At 44.5% G+C, this 17,980-nt stretch overlaps 1 protein-coding gene across 1 annotated transcript in view; it reads left to right on the forward strand.

Moving 5' to 3' along the window:
* Positions 1–17,980, forward strand: part of ATP9B (ATPase phospholipid transporting 9B (putative)) — a 169,036-nt gene that overhangs the window by 94,863 nt on the left and 56,193 nt on the right. Inside the window, exon 12 of the mRNA XM_033087134.1 lies at positions 13,536–13,696. Coding sequence (XP_032943025.1) covers positions 13,536–13,696 — 161 coding nt within the window. The remainder of the gene's footprint in view (positions 1–13,535; positions 13,697–17,980) is intronic.

Raw genomic sequence — 17,980 nt, forward strand, 5'->3', positions numbered from 1 at the left:
GGCACACCTGAGTGAATCGTGACAAAGTGAGCACACACTCAGGGTCGGTGGCAAGGTGAGGATAGAGCCCCCACCCCCAACAGCTCCTGTAGCACCCCCTCCCTGAAGGGGGCACTGACTTCTGAGCAGCTTGGTCGATTGCCTGTGTGTTGTGACGTGACACGTGTCCTTTTGTGTTTGGCTTCTTTTGTACACTAACATGCCTGTGAGATTTGTTCACATTAGAGTGTGTCACACATCTGTGCACATTGTGTGAATAAACAATTGACTGGTCTCTGGGTGTGGCCAGCTTTCCACTGACACGAGTCTGCTCTCAATGTCTGTGGGCATGTGCGTGTGCATGCAGACAGTTTCTGTCAGGTGTGCACCCACGTTTGGAGTTTCTGGGGCATGTGGTCCGTTTATTTCCATTTCGTGTAATCCAGTCTTCCAAAATGATTGCACTGGTTTTCACTCTTCCCAGCGGTATAAGAGAATTCAGGTTCATCTGGGACTTTGCCCACACTTGTGTTGTCTTGTTGTTTAAAAAGCCTAAGGTCCACGTGGTCTGTAGTGGTGTCTCCTGTTTTCACATGCCTGGCAGCCAGTGAGGTGGCCTCTCCTTCAGTGTCGATTGGCTATCCGAGAAGAGCCTGCATGTATCTTTTGCCCCTTTTCCGCTAGATTGTGAGTTCTTGTTGTTTTGTGGGCTTCTTTCCTCATCCTGGTACAAGCACGATGTGGTCACGTCACTTCCCTCCCACGCTCTGTTGCTGCCTTTCTCTCTTCATGGCGTCCCGGCAAAGAGAAGTTCTGGGTTCTAATGCAGTCCAATTTATCAGTATTTTCTTCTTCTGGCCTAAGAGATATTTCCCTACCCTAGGTCATGAAGATACTCTCTTACCTTCTAGAAGTTTCACTATTTACCTTTCTCAGCTAGCTCTCTGGATGTCTGGAATTGGTGGCTTGTGAGCCCATCCTGAGTCGTCAATACCGGCCCAGAGGGAAGGGAAGGGGACGTTTCAGGCAGAGACACAGACATGCTCAGACTGGTCTCACCTCCTAAGAGCGCTAGACAGACAGCCAAGCTGGAAGTAACGTGGGCCGAGCTCCCTGGGCCTCAGGGTGGACGGGCTGGAACCGAGCGAGCATCCTCGCCACGAGGAAGCAGAGGCTGTCCTGGACCAGTGCCCGTGCCCCCCACCCTCTGTCATCTCCACTGTCCCACAGTGAATTACACGTTCTGCATCCTAAACTGAAACAGAGAGGGTGAGCTGGAGAACAAACCCGTTAGTTACTTGCTGGGTGCGGCCACGTGCACACAGCCCGTTCTCAGAATACCACATCCTAGCACGCGGGCTGTGGTGTGATGTGGAGTGTCCACAGTGCATCTCAGATACTGGGACAGCTGAGTGACGGTCAGTCCCTTTCAGAAAGTTCTAGTCATTATGGCGCCATTACCTGCCACTGGGTCAGACTTATTCTGAAAGGACATTGAAGAAAAATTAGCTTGCCTGCAGTGTGTCATTGTTTAAGAGAAATTTGGTGACCAAAGCTTACTTCAAACATTTCACTTCTGTTACCATTTAAGTTGTTTTTCATGTAAGTCACAGTATCATCCTTTAGGAGGAATGTGCTTCTAACCTCACTGTTTTCTTGAGAGCAGTCACTTGTAAGGGCAGTTAATCATCAGTCATATCGCGTCGCTCTGACATGTGGGAAGACAAGGGACGTGGGTTGTACCTGGACCATCTGGGATCCTGGATAGAGGCCTCTGGGGCGGTCATCTCCGCACAGATGAGAGGAGGCTGGTGCCCCCCTTCCCTGGAACCCCGGCTCTTGGCGACCCCCTCCCTGCCCAGAGCCAGCGGCCCCCACACACTGTCTCTGCCCAGAGCCCCAGCCCCAGCTGCTGCTAAGTGGGCGGTGTTGCCGGTGGAGCCACTTCTGTGATAGTAGCACCGGGAGCGCCCCCTGGTGGGAAGGCCGGACGGTGTCCTCGGAGCAGCTGGCCGACCAGGCTCCCCTCTGTTGAGATTTCTTCTGGTCGTCTTGGTCACAATGTGGAGTCATTTTGTTTAGTTTGTTCTTTCCCCCACAGTACAGTGTTAGTGCCAGTTAGTTCACCACATTTAAATAAAAATAATAAAACATTCTGATCAGCATTTGATCAGATTTGACTAGTCTGTTTCATGAACCTAATGAAAGTTTGTATAATGAATGGAAAATGCAGCAGCTGTAGTTGTGAGAACATCCATAATATGATTTATGATTGCCAGTGTGCACCCACACGAGGGCCGGGAGCCCCCGCAGCGGACCGCGTGGCCAGGACTCCAGGCTGGGGTGGGGATGGGACTGCTGGAAATACTAACGGCCTGTGACAGCATGCTGAAAACCCAGTAATGGAAATCACGCAGAAGCTTTGTAAAGTGTAAAGTCTATTGGGTTGGCAGTTGCTGAGGTCATATGGGGTCGGAAATTAATCAGTTATAAACAATTGAAGCCAAGAGTACAGCCATTTTGTGGTAGTTAATTAGTGTGGGATTGATCTTGTTAAGGTCACTTAATTATGCATTTCTTTTTGTGTGGCTGAAGTATTTGTGCCTGCACTTCTCCACCGAGAACACAGTGAACCCCAGTACTGAACTGGCCGTGACATCGGGGCACCATGCAGTGTCACCTCACTGCCTGCTGTCTCCTTGCTTCTGGCCCAGCTGCAGTGTCGTGTGTGTTTTTGAGTGTGGGGCTTGACAAGCCACGTCCGAGCCGTTTCTTAAGACAGCCTATAGCTGACAGCCCACAGCTGACAGCCCGTCCTACGTGCTCTTCTGTCTTGACGTGTGTCCTGGGTTTCTGAGCCGAGATTTGGGGGACATCATTGCCGATCCCAGCCCGTGGCTCTTTCCAGCTTTGGCCAGAGTAGCATGCACCCAGAGGCCGGCCCTGTGTGTGTTTGGTGTTTGTGCTGGAAGACAATTCTCTGGGCACTGGGGTTTTAGCTCCCTTAGTTCAGGCAACCTTTTTGTCATTACGGGTGTGCTTGTTTTTCACAGCTAATGTGTAATTACATTTAAAATAAGGCGCTCCAAGTGCTTGAACAGCATTTTGATATTAGTGTTGTGACCCAGCAGTTGTCTTCTGGTGGCTGAATAATTAATTTGTGTCGAAGAGCTTCTGAGGACGATGGTTGCCTAACCCAGGACTTCTAGTGTTCCAGTGACCCTTAGCTGCCATCTGGTGCAAATTCGCAGTGCTTCTGTCATCTGCTGCTAACTGCTGTCACCTGCATGCTGCAGTCCCTCCTAACTGGGGTGAGGCGAGCAGGATGCATTCTGCCTGCTGGAACGGGGTCCTCAGTGCACATGCATGTGTCCCCTGGCAAGGAAACAGCAGTAGACTGGGGGTTCTCAGGAGAAGCATTTTGGAATTAATTGGAATTTTAATACACGAGGTATAAAGATGGTAACTGTTTTGTGAAGGTTATTGATTCACTAAGTCCAAGTGTTTTGCCTGTTTTCTGATTTGTCTCAGTGGTTCCAGCACTTAGTGGCCGACTTGGCTCGCGACGTTGTTTCCACACACTTTACAGACATCTTCTTCAGGTCTCTAGTAGCGGACAGGCTTTCGTCAGGGCACCAGCCTACGGCACCATGTTATGTTAATGTATTGTACTGGTAATTTAGAGGACAGGAAGTGCCCTGATTTGAAGGCTGAACTGTCCCCAGTGGCACTGGCACAGCTGATAATGGCGAACTAGAAAGATGTGTATATCAAATAGTTTACAAAATGAAGCCAGCTGTGTTTCCCTACATACTGCGGCTTCCTGACACGCATCATTAAATCTTATTAGCTACTTCCTTTTACAAAGATTCTTGTAGTCTTGAACATTGCATATTAACATTTTCTGCCCCTCCAACTGGAAATTATTTGCTTTATTGTAGAGTGTCAACTCGCTCTAGTTTCTGATGCGTTCTAATTGGTACTTTAGAGTATAATCATCGTGAGATAGCACGCCGTGCATTTCTTTATTTGGAAATTAATACAGACCTTTTTCCTTTATCTGTCAATCTGGGCAACTTTTCACACACTTCCCAAGTCTTGGGGTTGCTCACAAGCCATTAAGTATGAAAGGGGTCCTAAAATGTCTTTGAAGATACAGAGTAACACAGATTCTAGATGCTTTAAAACAGTGTTACATTTTGCCCACTGTTAGATACTAGTAATAAGCCTCTTAATTTTAATAAAAAGCAAGATGAAAAGCTTATTTAACCCTATTATGGTTATCATTTAAATTTTTCAGCAAATCTGCTAAATTCCATTTTTGTTACAAAACAAAAGAATGCAAATCATGAGAAGCATGGATTTTGAAAACTAAATAACATTGATTCAAACTTAGATGTTAGAATAGTGTGATAACTTTCCTTCATTCTTTCTTTTTCCATCATTCTGCTATGACACCTTAAAAATGGAAATGTTTCCTACTATTAGCTTTGGGTTAGTAGCAACTTATAATGATATGTGGGCGGGGCAGATGTTTCAAACCCTGGTCAGCATTTGACACATCTGCGTGTGTTTTAAATCAGAAATAGGTGATGTGCATTTCATTGCAAGGGAAGTTCATGAATGCTGTGACATGTGATCATAATTTTGAATCCAGTAAATATCTTAGTCGTAGATCTTGTCAAGTCAGCTAATGACTCTTGATTTAAAAACACTATTGAGCGGTTTTATTTCGTGATAGGTGTCAGATATCTGGAGATTAGGGTGTAGACCTTAAATGGTCCATAAATTCCCATATGTTTACTCAATAAACCAAGAAACGTTGAAGGAGAAAGTGACACATTATTGGACACCTTTGTATCACTTCGCAGGCTTCCTGCTACAGTGTGAATTCTAGTAGAATGTTTAGTAAACCCCATTGCACAAACCATTAAATACGTCATACTTGTTGCTATGCCGAGTTAGAATTTAGAGATTTTGAAATTAGTCACTGAACAAATTTCTGACCTTACTATAGAAATTCATCTGTATCACAACCTCTTATGAAGAGAATCCAGGGCGGGAAACTAAAGTTACTGTGTAAGTTAATGACCTCGTTTACTAATAAAAATGTAAGCATTCCCTTCTTCAGAATTTTATAAGGGAATTAACTGAGCAGGTGGAACAGTGCTATTCCCCCCACACTCCAAGTTTCCATGCAGGGTCTTTTTAAGAACAGCAGTTCTCAGGGCCGCATCCCACACAGGGTCCAGGGAGAAGGCTGCTCTCGCTCCTGGGGGCTTGGGCTGTCCCCCGCCTCCCCCGCCCACCTCTGCAACCGCTGGCCCGAGGATGGCTAAATCCTCGCCCGCCCTAGTGGGAAAAGGAGCTCTCCGATCTGTTTCCTTTCCTGCATCCCACCCTCTGCCATCATCTGTGGTGCAGTTCCAAGCCTCAGAGCAGTGATTCCTTCAGTACCTCCATTCTGGATTCGGAAAGGTAGGAAATACTTTCTCAGCCCTTGGGAAAGAGGTCAGAGGCTCCCTGGGGAAAACAGTCACTGTGCCCGGGAGTCCCCGGGGGCCACTGCCTCAGGGCCCAGCACACGCTCAGTATGTCCTCACCTGGTAGAAATGGGACCCAAATGTCAGTGCTACTGCATCAGTGTACTTACAAACAAGATTATTTTCCAATCATATACTTTATAAATCATATTTAAGTGACTATTTTAAGGGTATACCTGTTTTGAGGGTGTTTCTAAAATGCGCACTTACACAAGATATTTAAAATAAGGGACTGGCCGCAGTCAGGAGACAATAAAGACACACATGCACATCCTCCCAGAAGGAAAATGTGCTCAATCATACGTCCTTTGGCATGGATACCGAAACTAGAGTAGAAAATGAAAGGTGACGCATGCCCCATGTTTCAGCAATTTACAGGAAGCCATGGTCTTCCCTTTCTTACTGTCTGTCAAGATTGTAAGACTCCTAATAAACGTCTTTCTTTAAAATATCAGTACCATATAGAATAATACTGAATGTCAATCGTAATTTTTTTTAAAATGGTCATGGGAATAAAAAGTACAGCGTAGGGAACATAGCCAGTAATATTTTAATAACTATGTATGGTGTCAGGTGGGTAATAGACTTATTGGGGTGATCACTTTGTGAGGTGTATAAATGTCTAATCACTGTTGCTTTGTACACCTGAAACTAATAGCAACATATATCGGTATCACTGAGAGATATTGTTACAAAAATCTATTTTTTGTGTTCCTAGGGATAAAAGAATTCCCAGGAGTGCGGCATCTTTTAAAGTCTCTGAAGAGCACAGAGCAGGCCCAGTGCCTTGTGACTGAGATGGCCCTTGCGCGAGTGGCCCTGTCACAGTTCGCTCACGTCCTGTGGTATTCCCAGACCACAGTGAGGGGACTGTCCCTATACTCATGCACGTAGTGAGAATTCAAGAGTAGGTTAATGCCACGTATAGAAATGTCTGTTAAAATAAATAGAAAATTACCAAAATAAACTGCTTATTTAATTGGATTGAATTGAAAGCTAAATGCCTCACCTCAGATTTCACTTACGTGAGTGATGTTGAATGTTGAGGTTTCTGGTGTCAGTGGGTAGCTTAGGCTAGTGAAGTAATTATTTTAAATTGGTGGGTGGTCTTGGCAAAACCATTTAAAACTGACAGCTTCCTACACTGTTAAGACAAGGTAAATATATACATGCAGGCTCTTGAAGCCGTTAAGGTAAGCTGTTAGAACTTTATCGACTTAGTTTGTAGACCTGAGTCTTCAGAAAGGCTCTGAACTGTGCTGCTGTCCTGATTACCTGCAGTATATCGGAATCTGTATCTTAAAATGGGATCCCCTACGTGACAGTAGATTTTTTATTCAGGAGATTCCACCTGTATGTAATCCAGCATGTTAAAGTCTAAGAATTGTTTTGAATTCTGCATGACAAAATCGATATTTAGCGTTACTCTTCTTGTTTAAAAAAATATATGTATCAAACGTTCTGAACTGTTGGGATTAGGGATCCAAATCTGCTCTCACGAAAAGCAGGTTTTCAGAATTCAGAAAAAGGAAGCGTCAGACGTGAGCGCCCTCTGCTGGCTGTGCTGCAACTTGCCACGCCTCGGCCTTCGCTTTCTCTCCCCTCTGAGTGTTACTACAAAAGCAGCAAGAAAATGTCAACAGGAAACAAGGCAGTGTTCGGTATAATATGGGCATGGTAACGATTTATACAGCTTGATATCCTTTATGTCCCTGATTTTCAAGTAAACCGTGTGGCTTTTGTAAAGTGAGACCAGGAGTACTGACCGTGCATAGAAAGCTGGGGGGCTCTTGACACTCAGGACTGGGTTCTGATGTGATTTGTGTACAGCGCAAAGGCAGTTCCCAAGTAGCTGGCAGACTGTTCTGCATATTTGTGCATACTCATGTTTGTTTTAAACATGGCTGTGAGGTATCACGAGTTGAAAAGATTTGAAATAATTTACATTAATAAAAAAATGAACTTACCAGTTATTTTTCAGTCACTGTATTGCTTTAATTTGATGACTTTTGATGTGTTGTACTTTTGTAACGGCTCTAATGTCAGAGCAGGCTGTCAGGCAGCAGCTGGCGTGAGCAGACTGTCCTGTGAACGTGCAGAGTAAGCCTGCGCTTTGCAGAAGCAAGGCTGAGATGCATGGGCGTGTGTATACATCTGTTCGTAGAAGTGTGCTGTTTATGGCATTTTGACAATTATGAAAGTATTCTCTTGCGTCGATATGTGTCACAGGAAATGCTAGAGCCAATATTGAACTTGCTCAGATGGTCTGGAAGATCAGGGTTTGAGAAGACAGCCTCCTCCTGCATTCCTGGAGCCCCTTCAACCTGAGCCAGCAGCATGTCTGCGGCAGTCAGGAGTGATTCCACCCTTAACAGCGAGCTTACTGCAGACCCGCTGACAGAGTGGTCTGACAGCAGGCCTTGCCCTGGACACGGACTCCATCAGCAGCAAGCTTGTCAGCTGAGCCAGGCTTTGACTCCGAGTTTCATCTCCTCTTTAAGTCTCGCGCATTTGATATGGAAAGCGGTTTTACTTCCTGTTGAGGAGCTGACCTTGCAGTAATACATTTTGTTTATATAAAAACATAACAACTCCATTTTCTCTCTAAATGCTAAATGTTCAAGGAACACCATCTCATGTAATAACTCCATAGTAAGCAAGGAAAAAATCCTTAAATGCCAACTATAGAATAGTCTGGCAAAATTTATTCGTAGGTAAAAATGTAGGATATGAAATATTCTTTCAGAGTAGACTTTAAAATGTTTATTGTGTAAATATAGATTTTAATTTTTAAAAACTAAGGTTATATATTGTAATGTTAAGAATTGTCCTGGTGATACCGAGGGAGTTTCCAAAGCTCAGATTATTGAGGCAGTAGACTAGAATGGCTAAAAGAAATGCTCCTTATTTCGCAGCTCACTGAGGCGATAAATGATAATAGCTCACACACGTCTACTGTGTGGGGCTGGCCTGCAGGTGCGACAAACACTTGACACTTAGTAGTTCATATCCAAGCGGCATAAATACATTCGAGAAGAGTAAAGAAGGCTACATAGCATCACTTTCTAAAAACTAATACTTGTAGCTTAACATAATGGACAAAGTGATTGCTGCAAGATTTAGGAGTTCAATTCAGTGTCTGAGTTTCAATTATTTAAAATACAGAAGTACAAAGGAAGGTCTGAAAATTACTTATTTTGTTGTTGTTGTTTCTTAAGATCCTACTACAAATAGAAAATATAGGGCTGATTTGCTTCAGAGATATTTGAAAGGAGCGTGCTTTTTCTAAGCACTTCAGTTAGGTTAAAGTATAGCGGTGTCAATTTAGTCGCCGCAGTCCAAATTCTGAGTGAAGAGGACATGACGGGCTGGTCCGAGAAGGCCAGCTGCTGAAAGACAAGCAGCACCAACAGGGGTGGTCCCCCTGCATCGTGTCTCACGTGCACTGCTCTCCTCAGACCATGGACGGTCGTCTTGAGTGAATTCCCTAAGTGTGGGGAGGCCCCTGTTTTCGAAATTGTATTTACAGGGGAACAATAAGGCAAATTAAAGTAACATTTAGCTCTCTGCAAGACTTTAAGTGGGCTTTTTGACGTTTGACATCTTATCATTTTGCTTTTGTAGCACCGCTCCATGGAGCACATAAGTGAGTGAGTGTCGAGGTCACTGTAGAGGTATTTTGGTGTTCACACGGGCGTGGTGCCACATGGTCAGCAGTGAGGGTCAGCAGTGAGGGCTGCGCGTGCCTTCTCTTCTGTTGGTTACAAAGTTTTTATAACAGGAGACTTTGGTTCCAGTTAGGTGTGCACTTCGGTTCCAGTTAGCTGTGCACTTTGGTTTCTTCGGGGCCTGGTGGCAGGATGGGAGGGGTGACTCTGAGATGGATTGGAAGGGCACTGCGCTCGAGAGATAAGGTGCGTTCTCATCCGTCCACGCGCTCATTACACGAAAACCTGGCTGATCTTTTCTCGATTAAGTGGGAGGATACCGTATTTACCCTTTGTTGCTGGTACAAACCATTATTTTACTGAGAACCATTAGCTGTTTAAAACTTGGTACATAAATGAGAGGGGAGCTAAGTGGATTTGTGATCTTGCCATTAGCGCATTTTAGATTACGCAGGCAATTACTGTGCTCATTCTCCGGGGACAGCCCTCTGCAGAACTGTTGTGGTGTCGTAGACATTATGCACAAATTGTCCCGGGGAGATTAAAATTTCCAGTAGCGTATTTAATTTTGTTATCGCACTTGTTTCAAATAAAACAAATATTATGACAAGTAGAAGAAAATTTGCTTCACTAATACAGGAAATTACAATGAATGTTGGAAATTACTTCCTCGTGTACTTGACTTACCTTTTCTTGTACAGTCATAATTACTTCAAGTGGTTATTAGCATATTTTATGGGTGACAAAGTTTTGCAATCATAGGAAAAGGTATCTGGTCTGTTCAGAAATGTTTCAAAGAAGAGATTCACATCAAAACTCAAGTGACCACCTTCTTTCTACAGTCTGTAACTTTATAAGGTGACTATTTTACCTTAGTTTTAGTTTTAAGAGTTGAGATTGCATTTTAGGCAAGTCGAAGAAACTTTTAAAGGTGTTTTAGAGAAATGAGTATAAAAAATTAACTATTAATTGAAATTGGGCTTTTATAAAAATAAAAGTTGAAATACATCTTTTCTCACTGAGTTTTCTTAGAATTGGCAAAATAAATTAAATAAACAAACAAATAAATAAATAATACATGCTTGATTATAGCTTGGTTGCAGTTATATTTCGGGAAGAATAGTCGTATTTCCGAAAAGGCCACCTGAAAGAATGCAGAGGTTGTTTCACTCTGTGGACTTCCTGCGTTCCTCCCATTGGGGGTGGGAGAAGACACCCCCGGGCGGGCTCCAGAACTGGCACTTCACGGGCAGGCGTCTTAGTCAGTGAGAAAGGCGGCAGTGCTTTGAATGTCCGCATAGCGTGCGCAGTGCCTGCGGTCTTGGTCTCCATCCCGTGTGGGGCATTTTCAAAGGAAACTTTGTGCCTGTCCTGACTGTTTGTGTCCCCGCTTTCACAGCCTTTCACGGCAGCGGTGCAGGGGAAAGTGCAGTTATGCATTTTGCAAGACAGCGATTCTTTATTTTATCACAAAAAAAGACCAACTCTGGAAGGCCAGATTAAATCATTCCTTTCACTTTTTAATGGGATTTGGATGAATAGAGTAAAATATGCACCCCTGCATTCATTGATAGCATCTTTCGGTTGAGGTAATTGAGTCTTTTTTCCCTGACTGAATGAATAATGACTTCATCTGACCCTCAGCCAGCCGCAGACTCAGGCCGCCTTTGTCACGGCCAGGGGAGCGGGCTTTGGAGCCTGCTCTGCTTCCCTGGCTTAATTTTTCTTCATTTTAATCCCAAACCCTATTTTTCTCAATAGTTCAAGCATAAACTATGTAGTAGTTGAAAGAGCGGAAATTGCAAGGTATTTGTCGGCCTCGTGCTGCTGCCTTTTAAGTGGAGTTGATGGCTCTGGCTGGGGCCTCACGCGGCTGCCGGGTTCGCGGGATCGCGGTGCACGGCCCACGGGGCAGCTTCAGACGCGGTTCCTGCGGGTCCCTCCGGCCACAGGTCCTCTCGGGAAGGGCAGGCTCCGCGGTCCTGCCGCAGCTCCGGGAGATGCGGAGCCGCGATCCTCGCGCGGGCGTTTCTGCAGGACTGAAGACGCAGAGAGCTGGCCTCACCTGCTGTCGCAGGAAGACGGGGGTGCTCCCGATAAGGCTGATGCGCAGCCACGTTTTGTTCACTCTCCTTAGTTAGGAGTCTGTATAGTAAGTGCCGGACCGCACAGCCTTTCACCGGCCTTGGGCTTTCTGCCCGGGCCTGGCCCGCACCGTGAGGGGGTGGGGCCTTGTGGCCACGCCCACCGCAGGGGGCCCCCAGGGGCTCCCCGCCCACTGTGCCGGCCCTGCCGGTCTTGGTTGCTGGGGAAGTAGAGCCTACGCTCCGAACGTCGGGCGCCTGTGGGCCCCGCTTGTGTTTCCGTCGTTTCTACGCCGTCTGTGAAGGCCGTCACCCGAGGTGTCACCCGAGGGCAGCGCGGACGGGAGAGGTAGAAAGTGACGCTCTGTAAGCTGGTAGCGAAGAAACCTGCCCTTTTACAGTGCTTGTTACGGGCGCGCGTCTTGTTTCTCCTGCTACATGGGCTGTTTCTTGGGGGTAAAATCTCATAGTTTACTTTTTTCATAACCTTAGAGTTTAGCAAAGCATACAGTAGACATTTCGATTTACTTGTGTAATGAATTTTCTTCACAGCTACACTTAATGGATTTTCTGACAGAGTTTTGTGTTTTCTCTCTAAGTACAGATTTAAGGTTCTCACGAGACTTTGTGGCAAATATTAATCAAAAATAGATACAAACTACATCCATGAGATGTGGGAAACGCTAGCTTTTTATTGGCCAAAGTTATGGATTTTCAAAAGGCACTACAAAATAAAACAAGTTAACAATTGGCTCAGTAATTTGAGAATTATGTCACTTATTTTATCGAATTTTCGCAATGCTGTTTTTTCTTTTTTAATTACTCTCAAAGTGTGTACCAGGTTTGGGAGAAGCTCAGACGGCAAGTGGATGACTGGCCTGATTGGAATCCAGTCTCCTGTTAGTGTCCCGAGTCGTGAATGCGCCGCCCTGTCCATATACGCTGGGCCCTGGCCTACACGTGGCCACTCGGAGTGCCAGGACCAGTGGGAGCCCACGCTGCGTGGCTTCTGTAGGCTTCTCTGGTTGTACAGGGGTAGCGCGAATTTGCACAGGCGGAAACTGAGGCTCAGACAGGGTAAGGGTGTCCCCGGGTCACACAGTAAGCAGAGATTCAATCCAAGTCGTAGACAGTAACAACAAGGAGGATAATAACCACACGCGTGTGGGCTGGCTCTGCCAGGAGCTGGGCATCGTGTCCTGTAACCCCGAGTCCTGCTGGAAGGCACCGTGGCAGCCCTGTTTCTCAGATGAGAACACTGTTGCCCAGCCTGCCCAAGCTTGTCCGGCCCGGTGGCAGAGCCAGCATTTGAATTAACCTGCGTCCAGGTCCTCAGGAGTCGTAACTGCTATGTGGCACCACGTGTCCCCTGCCTGCTTCTCAGGCCTTTCTGCAAAGCCCAGGGCCCGCTCCCCTTTCCGCCCCACGCGCTGTGCCCTGTGCGGTGCGTGGTCTTTACGCGCCGCCGCAGACCAAGCACCAACGCTCCAATGCTCGGTCCGGGTTGCGGAGCTCAGAGTGGAGTTGTGCGCTTCGAAAGCGCTACTCTCTCTCCTACAATAGCAGAGCCCGCTGGGCTGCCACGCTCTGTCCCAGGTGCTGCCCGGAGCACCACAGAAGCCAGCTGGTTCTTAGTGACAGACCTTCCGCTCGCGTTTTGCTCTACCAGTAACCGATCACAGAATGGATTGAGTGCGGAGCCTTAGGGCAGGACCTAGCGTGTAGGATATGCACCCAGTTTGCATCACAGCTCAATGCTCTATCTGTTGATTTTCTACTTAATTAAGAGAAATTCTTTTCGAGAGGCCCCTGGCAGCCAGGTGACAGGCACAACGCCCTGCTCCTGGGGCCTCCATCTGAGTACGGCGCTCCCGCGGGGGTCTCATCACATGGACTCCCGGCACCACCGCTCCTGCAGAGGAAAAGGCATGTCTGCTCTTCAGAGAACTAATACAGCCCCCAGGCCTGCTCACGCCTGTCATCTCCTGTCCCGTGTGTCCCGTGGGCTGGCACAGCATCAGCACCGAGGCACACGTCAGTTGTGGTGGCTGGACACTCACTCGTGCCCTCAGTAGAGCCCGTCTGGAAATGCCTGGGAAATGCTGCCTGCCTCTCTGACAGGCCTTTCAGGAGGAAAGTGATGTTAATACTTCTCTGAATTTCATTCTGATAAAGGCTCATATGAGAGAAAATGTAAGGATGTCATGACTATCACGTATTCAGATGTGTAATCGTCGGTCTCCGTTTTGTTTTCCTTTCAGGTGGGTTTGTTGGACCTTGAACTCAATCAGCTGACCAAAGCGCTGTTTCTGGCCTTAGTCGCCCTCTCAGTTGTTATGGTAACCTTACAAGGATTTGTAGGCCCATGGTACCGCAATCTTTTCCGGTTCCTCCTCCTCTTTTCCTACATCATTCCCATAAGGTAGGTTTAAGAATTAAGGTAAAACTAATGTCTGGTTTCACTGAATACGATTTTATTGAAATTTGTTTCTCAATGTGAAAGAAATTATCCACACAGAGCTCAAGAGGAAGGAGCCAAGAACTCTTGTGAATGTTGGGGAACCCTTCTGTAGAAAATAATATTTTGGGGGGCAAAATCAGTTTTGATAGAATAATCTAGAAATCCGATACTTTTCCTTCTGTAAATGTATTGATAATGTAGTCTTTCACAGTTGGGAGATACAAATATAAAACATACATCTGCATCCAACAAAATGGTTTTTGTCTATTACTGGTAGACTTTTTTATTTCCAGTGCCCTTGGATCTGTGTGCCGTCATTGACATTTTAAAGTTATCTATATTTCAGAAACCATCTAATATATCTGTCAAGTTAGATAAAATATTGAGTAAAGCAGTCTTCTAACATGAGCAATTTTTCAAAATGATAACCCATCTAACTTGAGATTGGGATATAAATAGTTAATATTAGATGTATATTTAATTTAAAGACTAATATTTACAACAAATATATATAAGTCCATTTAAAAATATTACCACAACAGATATTTTGAAAAAGATATCCTTAATATATATGATTGAAAGTTTTCACGTGAATGAGTAATTAAAACCCAGTAAACCATGCATAAAGGGTGAATCTAGAATAACCACCCTTTGTAACAGCAAACGGAATAAAACTATGTAGAATGATTAGTGCAGAGATGTAACCATTTTGGAGAGAAAGGCATATCTTTATTCACAGACCCATTTTCTCTAAAAGTTTGTCTAAACGTTTTCTCATGGACTTATCCCTAGAAAGGGAGCTCTCATCTGCTCTTGGGGCTCCCTGCACACGACACCGTCCTGGCGGGCAGCTCCCTAAACCCCACCAGCCTCTCTCCACGACCTCTGGGAACATGCAGCCTTGGGGCTTCGTGCCCACAGTCCGCTGGCTCCCACGGGCACAGCCAGCACACGATACACACAGCACAGAGCGAATGTGGAGCTGTGTCTGTGGGAACCAGAGTCCCCGCTGATGTAGACCCCCTAGGCCTGCTGTTTGACCCCAGCCCCAGTCCGGCCTGCTGTGGCCAGCCTGCGTCCCCAACCCCCCGCCGTCCTCCACGTGAATGCTCGTCCCCCTCCCAGAGGCTTCCGGGGCTGTGCAGGCCCTGCCTGGCACATAGCGTCTCTGACTGGTCCTGACAACGCCTCGCTTGTCTCTGGCTCTGTCCCCTCACCTCGTCCTCCGGCTTCCCACTGTGCCCGGAGCAGAGTGCGTGGCGGGGACAGGGCTCCTGACACACCGGCTCCTGAGCGGACCCCTTTCAAAGGGACTGAGAGTGTACAGACGGCCTTTGAGCTGTCATACATCGTCACAGCTGTCATGCAGACACATACTGAGTGCCAGCGGTGGGCTCTGGGGGCATCCTGTGTCCCCCTCCCAGCACACTGGGTGAGTGGCAGTAGACAGAATGTAACCTATTTAACGGTTCTGCCAGATGTACTTGTTGGGCTGTGACCGTCCTTCAGGTAGCGCCAGCCTGGGCATGTTCAGCCAGCATACCTACCGTATGTCATCGCACCTCCTCCGCTGGGCGTCACCCACTCCATGGGCCTCCTTCAGCCATCCCCACACAGCCCTGTCTCCACTCCGCACGTCGCCTGGTGTCGTGAGAGAATGTGGATACGGTTATAGCCAGACATCCCTGTGACCGGGCAGCCAGTGCCTGGAGTGGCCACTGTGCGGTGGCCATACCGCTGTCACCATGCTTTATGCAGCGCCTAATTTCTTCTTGAGTCAGTTTTGCAAAGTTACGGTTTTTAAGAAATAGCTCAACTGTACCTAAATGTTCAAATTGATTCACAAATGCTTGCTCATAATGTTTTCCTATTATCTCTTACATGAGAGGGTCTTTTTCATTCTTGATACTCATTTTGTCCTTTCTTCCTCAGTCTTCCAATAGTTTTGTCAGCTTCAGTAATTTGTTAGGAAAACCTGCTCTTGGCTTTGTGATTCTGTATGCCAGCTGAGATGTTTCGATTGTATTCATATCCCATGCGCGCTTCCTTTCCTCCCACCTTCTTCCGTGCGTATTATTCTTACTTCTTGAGATATAAGCGTAATTCACTAGTCTTCAGCTCTATTTCCATTTTCAAGTAGATGCACTTGAAGCTATAAATTTCCATATGAGTACGATTTTGGCTGCATCCCAGATGCTTTCATATGTAGTAGTTTTGTTCTTGTGAAGTACAGAATACTTTCTAATTTCCACTGTGATTTTTTTTCTTTAACTCATGGTTATTACAAAGCTATTTCTTAATGTACAAACATATTTGAACTATGTTAATTTTAGCTTAATTGAGTTGTTGTCAGAGAACATACCTTTTGCTATTTCAGATCTCTGAAATTTGTCGAGACTAGGTATAGGCCCACTATTCACTTGATTTTTAATAAGCATTCTGTGTGTACTTGAACTTGGATTCTGAACTGTTGCTTGCAGTCTTCCATGTTTGTCCATTAGGGTCAAGATGGTTAATCGCGTTTTCCAGTTTCTCTATGTCCCTATGGATTTTTCTCTCTGCCTTTTCTAACAGTTGTTCAGAGCTGTATTAAAATCTCCCATAAGTATTGTGAATTCATCTACTTTTCCTTGGAATTCTGTCTGTTTTTGGTATTATATATTTTTATGGCTATGGTGTTGGTTATATACAAGTTTATTAAATTGTTGTATATTTCTGCTAAATTAAACGTTTTCTCATTATAAAGTGACTATCTCTGCTAAAGCTTTCTGCATTGAATTCTACTTTGTTTTATTTAATATAGCAATGCCAGCTGGCTTTAATTTGCTTGGCATGTCTTTTTTCCATCCTTGTACTTTCAACTTCTCTGTGTATTTATATGTCTCCTATAAATAGCATAAAGTTCAATTTTTATCTACTCTGATAATTTTTGACTAGTGCGTACACAATTGTAATACTGTTATATTTTTAGTTTAAATCTATCATTTTATTTTGTGCTTTTAATATGACTTACTTTTTCTATATATTCTTTCTTACAATTTTATTTATTTATTTTTTTAATTCCACTTTTTTCTCTAGTAGTTTGGAAGTTTTATAAGTGGTTTGTTCTTGTAATAGTTATGCTAGAAATTAAAAACATTTTTAATTTATTGAAGTCTGAAGTTAATCATTTCCATTACATGTCATCTTAGAGTGTTTAACTTCATTTACCCTTTCTGACCTCATGCCATTTTTGTCATTTGTTTTAATTCTGGTTACTCTTAAATCACAAAGATATTATTGTTTGTACATTTTCTATGTATTTTGGTTTATCCATGTTTCCATTCTTCATTTTTTCTTCCATATAGAATAATTTTCCTTCTTTCTGAATTTTTTTTTTTTTAGTTTTTGCTTAGTGCTGGTTTTTGTTGGGAACTCTCTTAGATTTTTGCTTGGCTTTCCTTCTTGAAACATGATTTCACCTGTTTATAGATTGCTAAGTTGTCACATTTATTCTGCTTTCTTTTGTCTTCCATTGTTGCTATTTATTAATAGTAGTCACCTTTTGAGTCTCCCTCCTTTGTGTCCTCCCACCCCCTCCAGATCCCCTCAGATTTGGTCTTCAGTGTTGTACTTTGCTATAATGTGTCTACACAGAAGGTCCTTTCTGTATAAAGCTTAGCAGTCATTGGGTTTCGTGAAACTGCACATAGATTTCTTTCATTCATTCTAGAAAATTCTCAGTCCTTATCTCTTCAAAGACCGCCTTTGCCCCATTCTGCCTCCTCTCTTTTGGGGACATCAATTCAATGTTTTTTAGATACCATGCCCTTTGTTTCTCCTGTTACTACTTTTGTATTTTCCACCATTTTTGTCTACATGCTTGATTCTATATCATTCCTAGTGGCCTTCCTTCCAAGTCACTAATTTCACATTTGACAGTGTCTAATCAGCTGTTAAACCAATCAATTTCTTAATTCAGTTATTGATATTTTTTAGTTTTAGAAATTCTATTTGTTTTTTTTAATCACATTGATTATTTCATTTTTATATTTGCCTATTCCAATACAAATATTTTTCTAATTTTCCTTATGCATCTAGTTGTTATAGTCTGTCTGGTCACATGTAATATCTGATACCTTTGTCTGTCTTTTTCTCTTCTATTTTTTCCTTCTGGCTCTTACTCATGATATGTTGTTTCACTGTGTGCTGGGGTGTTTGTTTCTGTGTTTTGTTTGGGTTTATTTTACTATTTTTGTAATTCTA

Source organism: Rhinolophus ferrumequinum, chromosome 19 (assembly GCF_004115265.2).
Source record: "Rhinolophus ferrumequinum isolate MPI-CBG mRhiFer1 chromosome 19, mRhiFer1_v1.p, whole genome shotgun sequence".
In the NCBI taxonomy this organism is placed as follows: Eukaryota; Metazoa; Chordata; class Mammalia; order Chiroptera; family Rhinolophidae; genus Rhinolophus; species Rhinolophus ferrumequinum.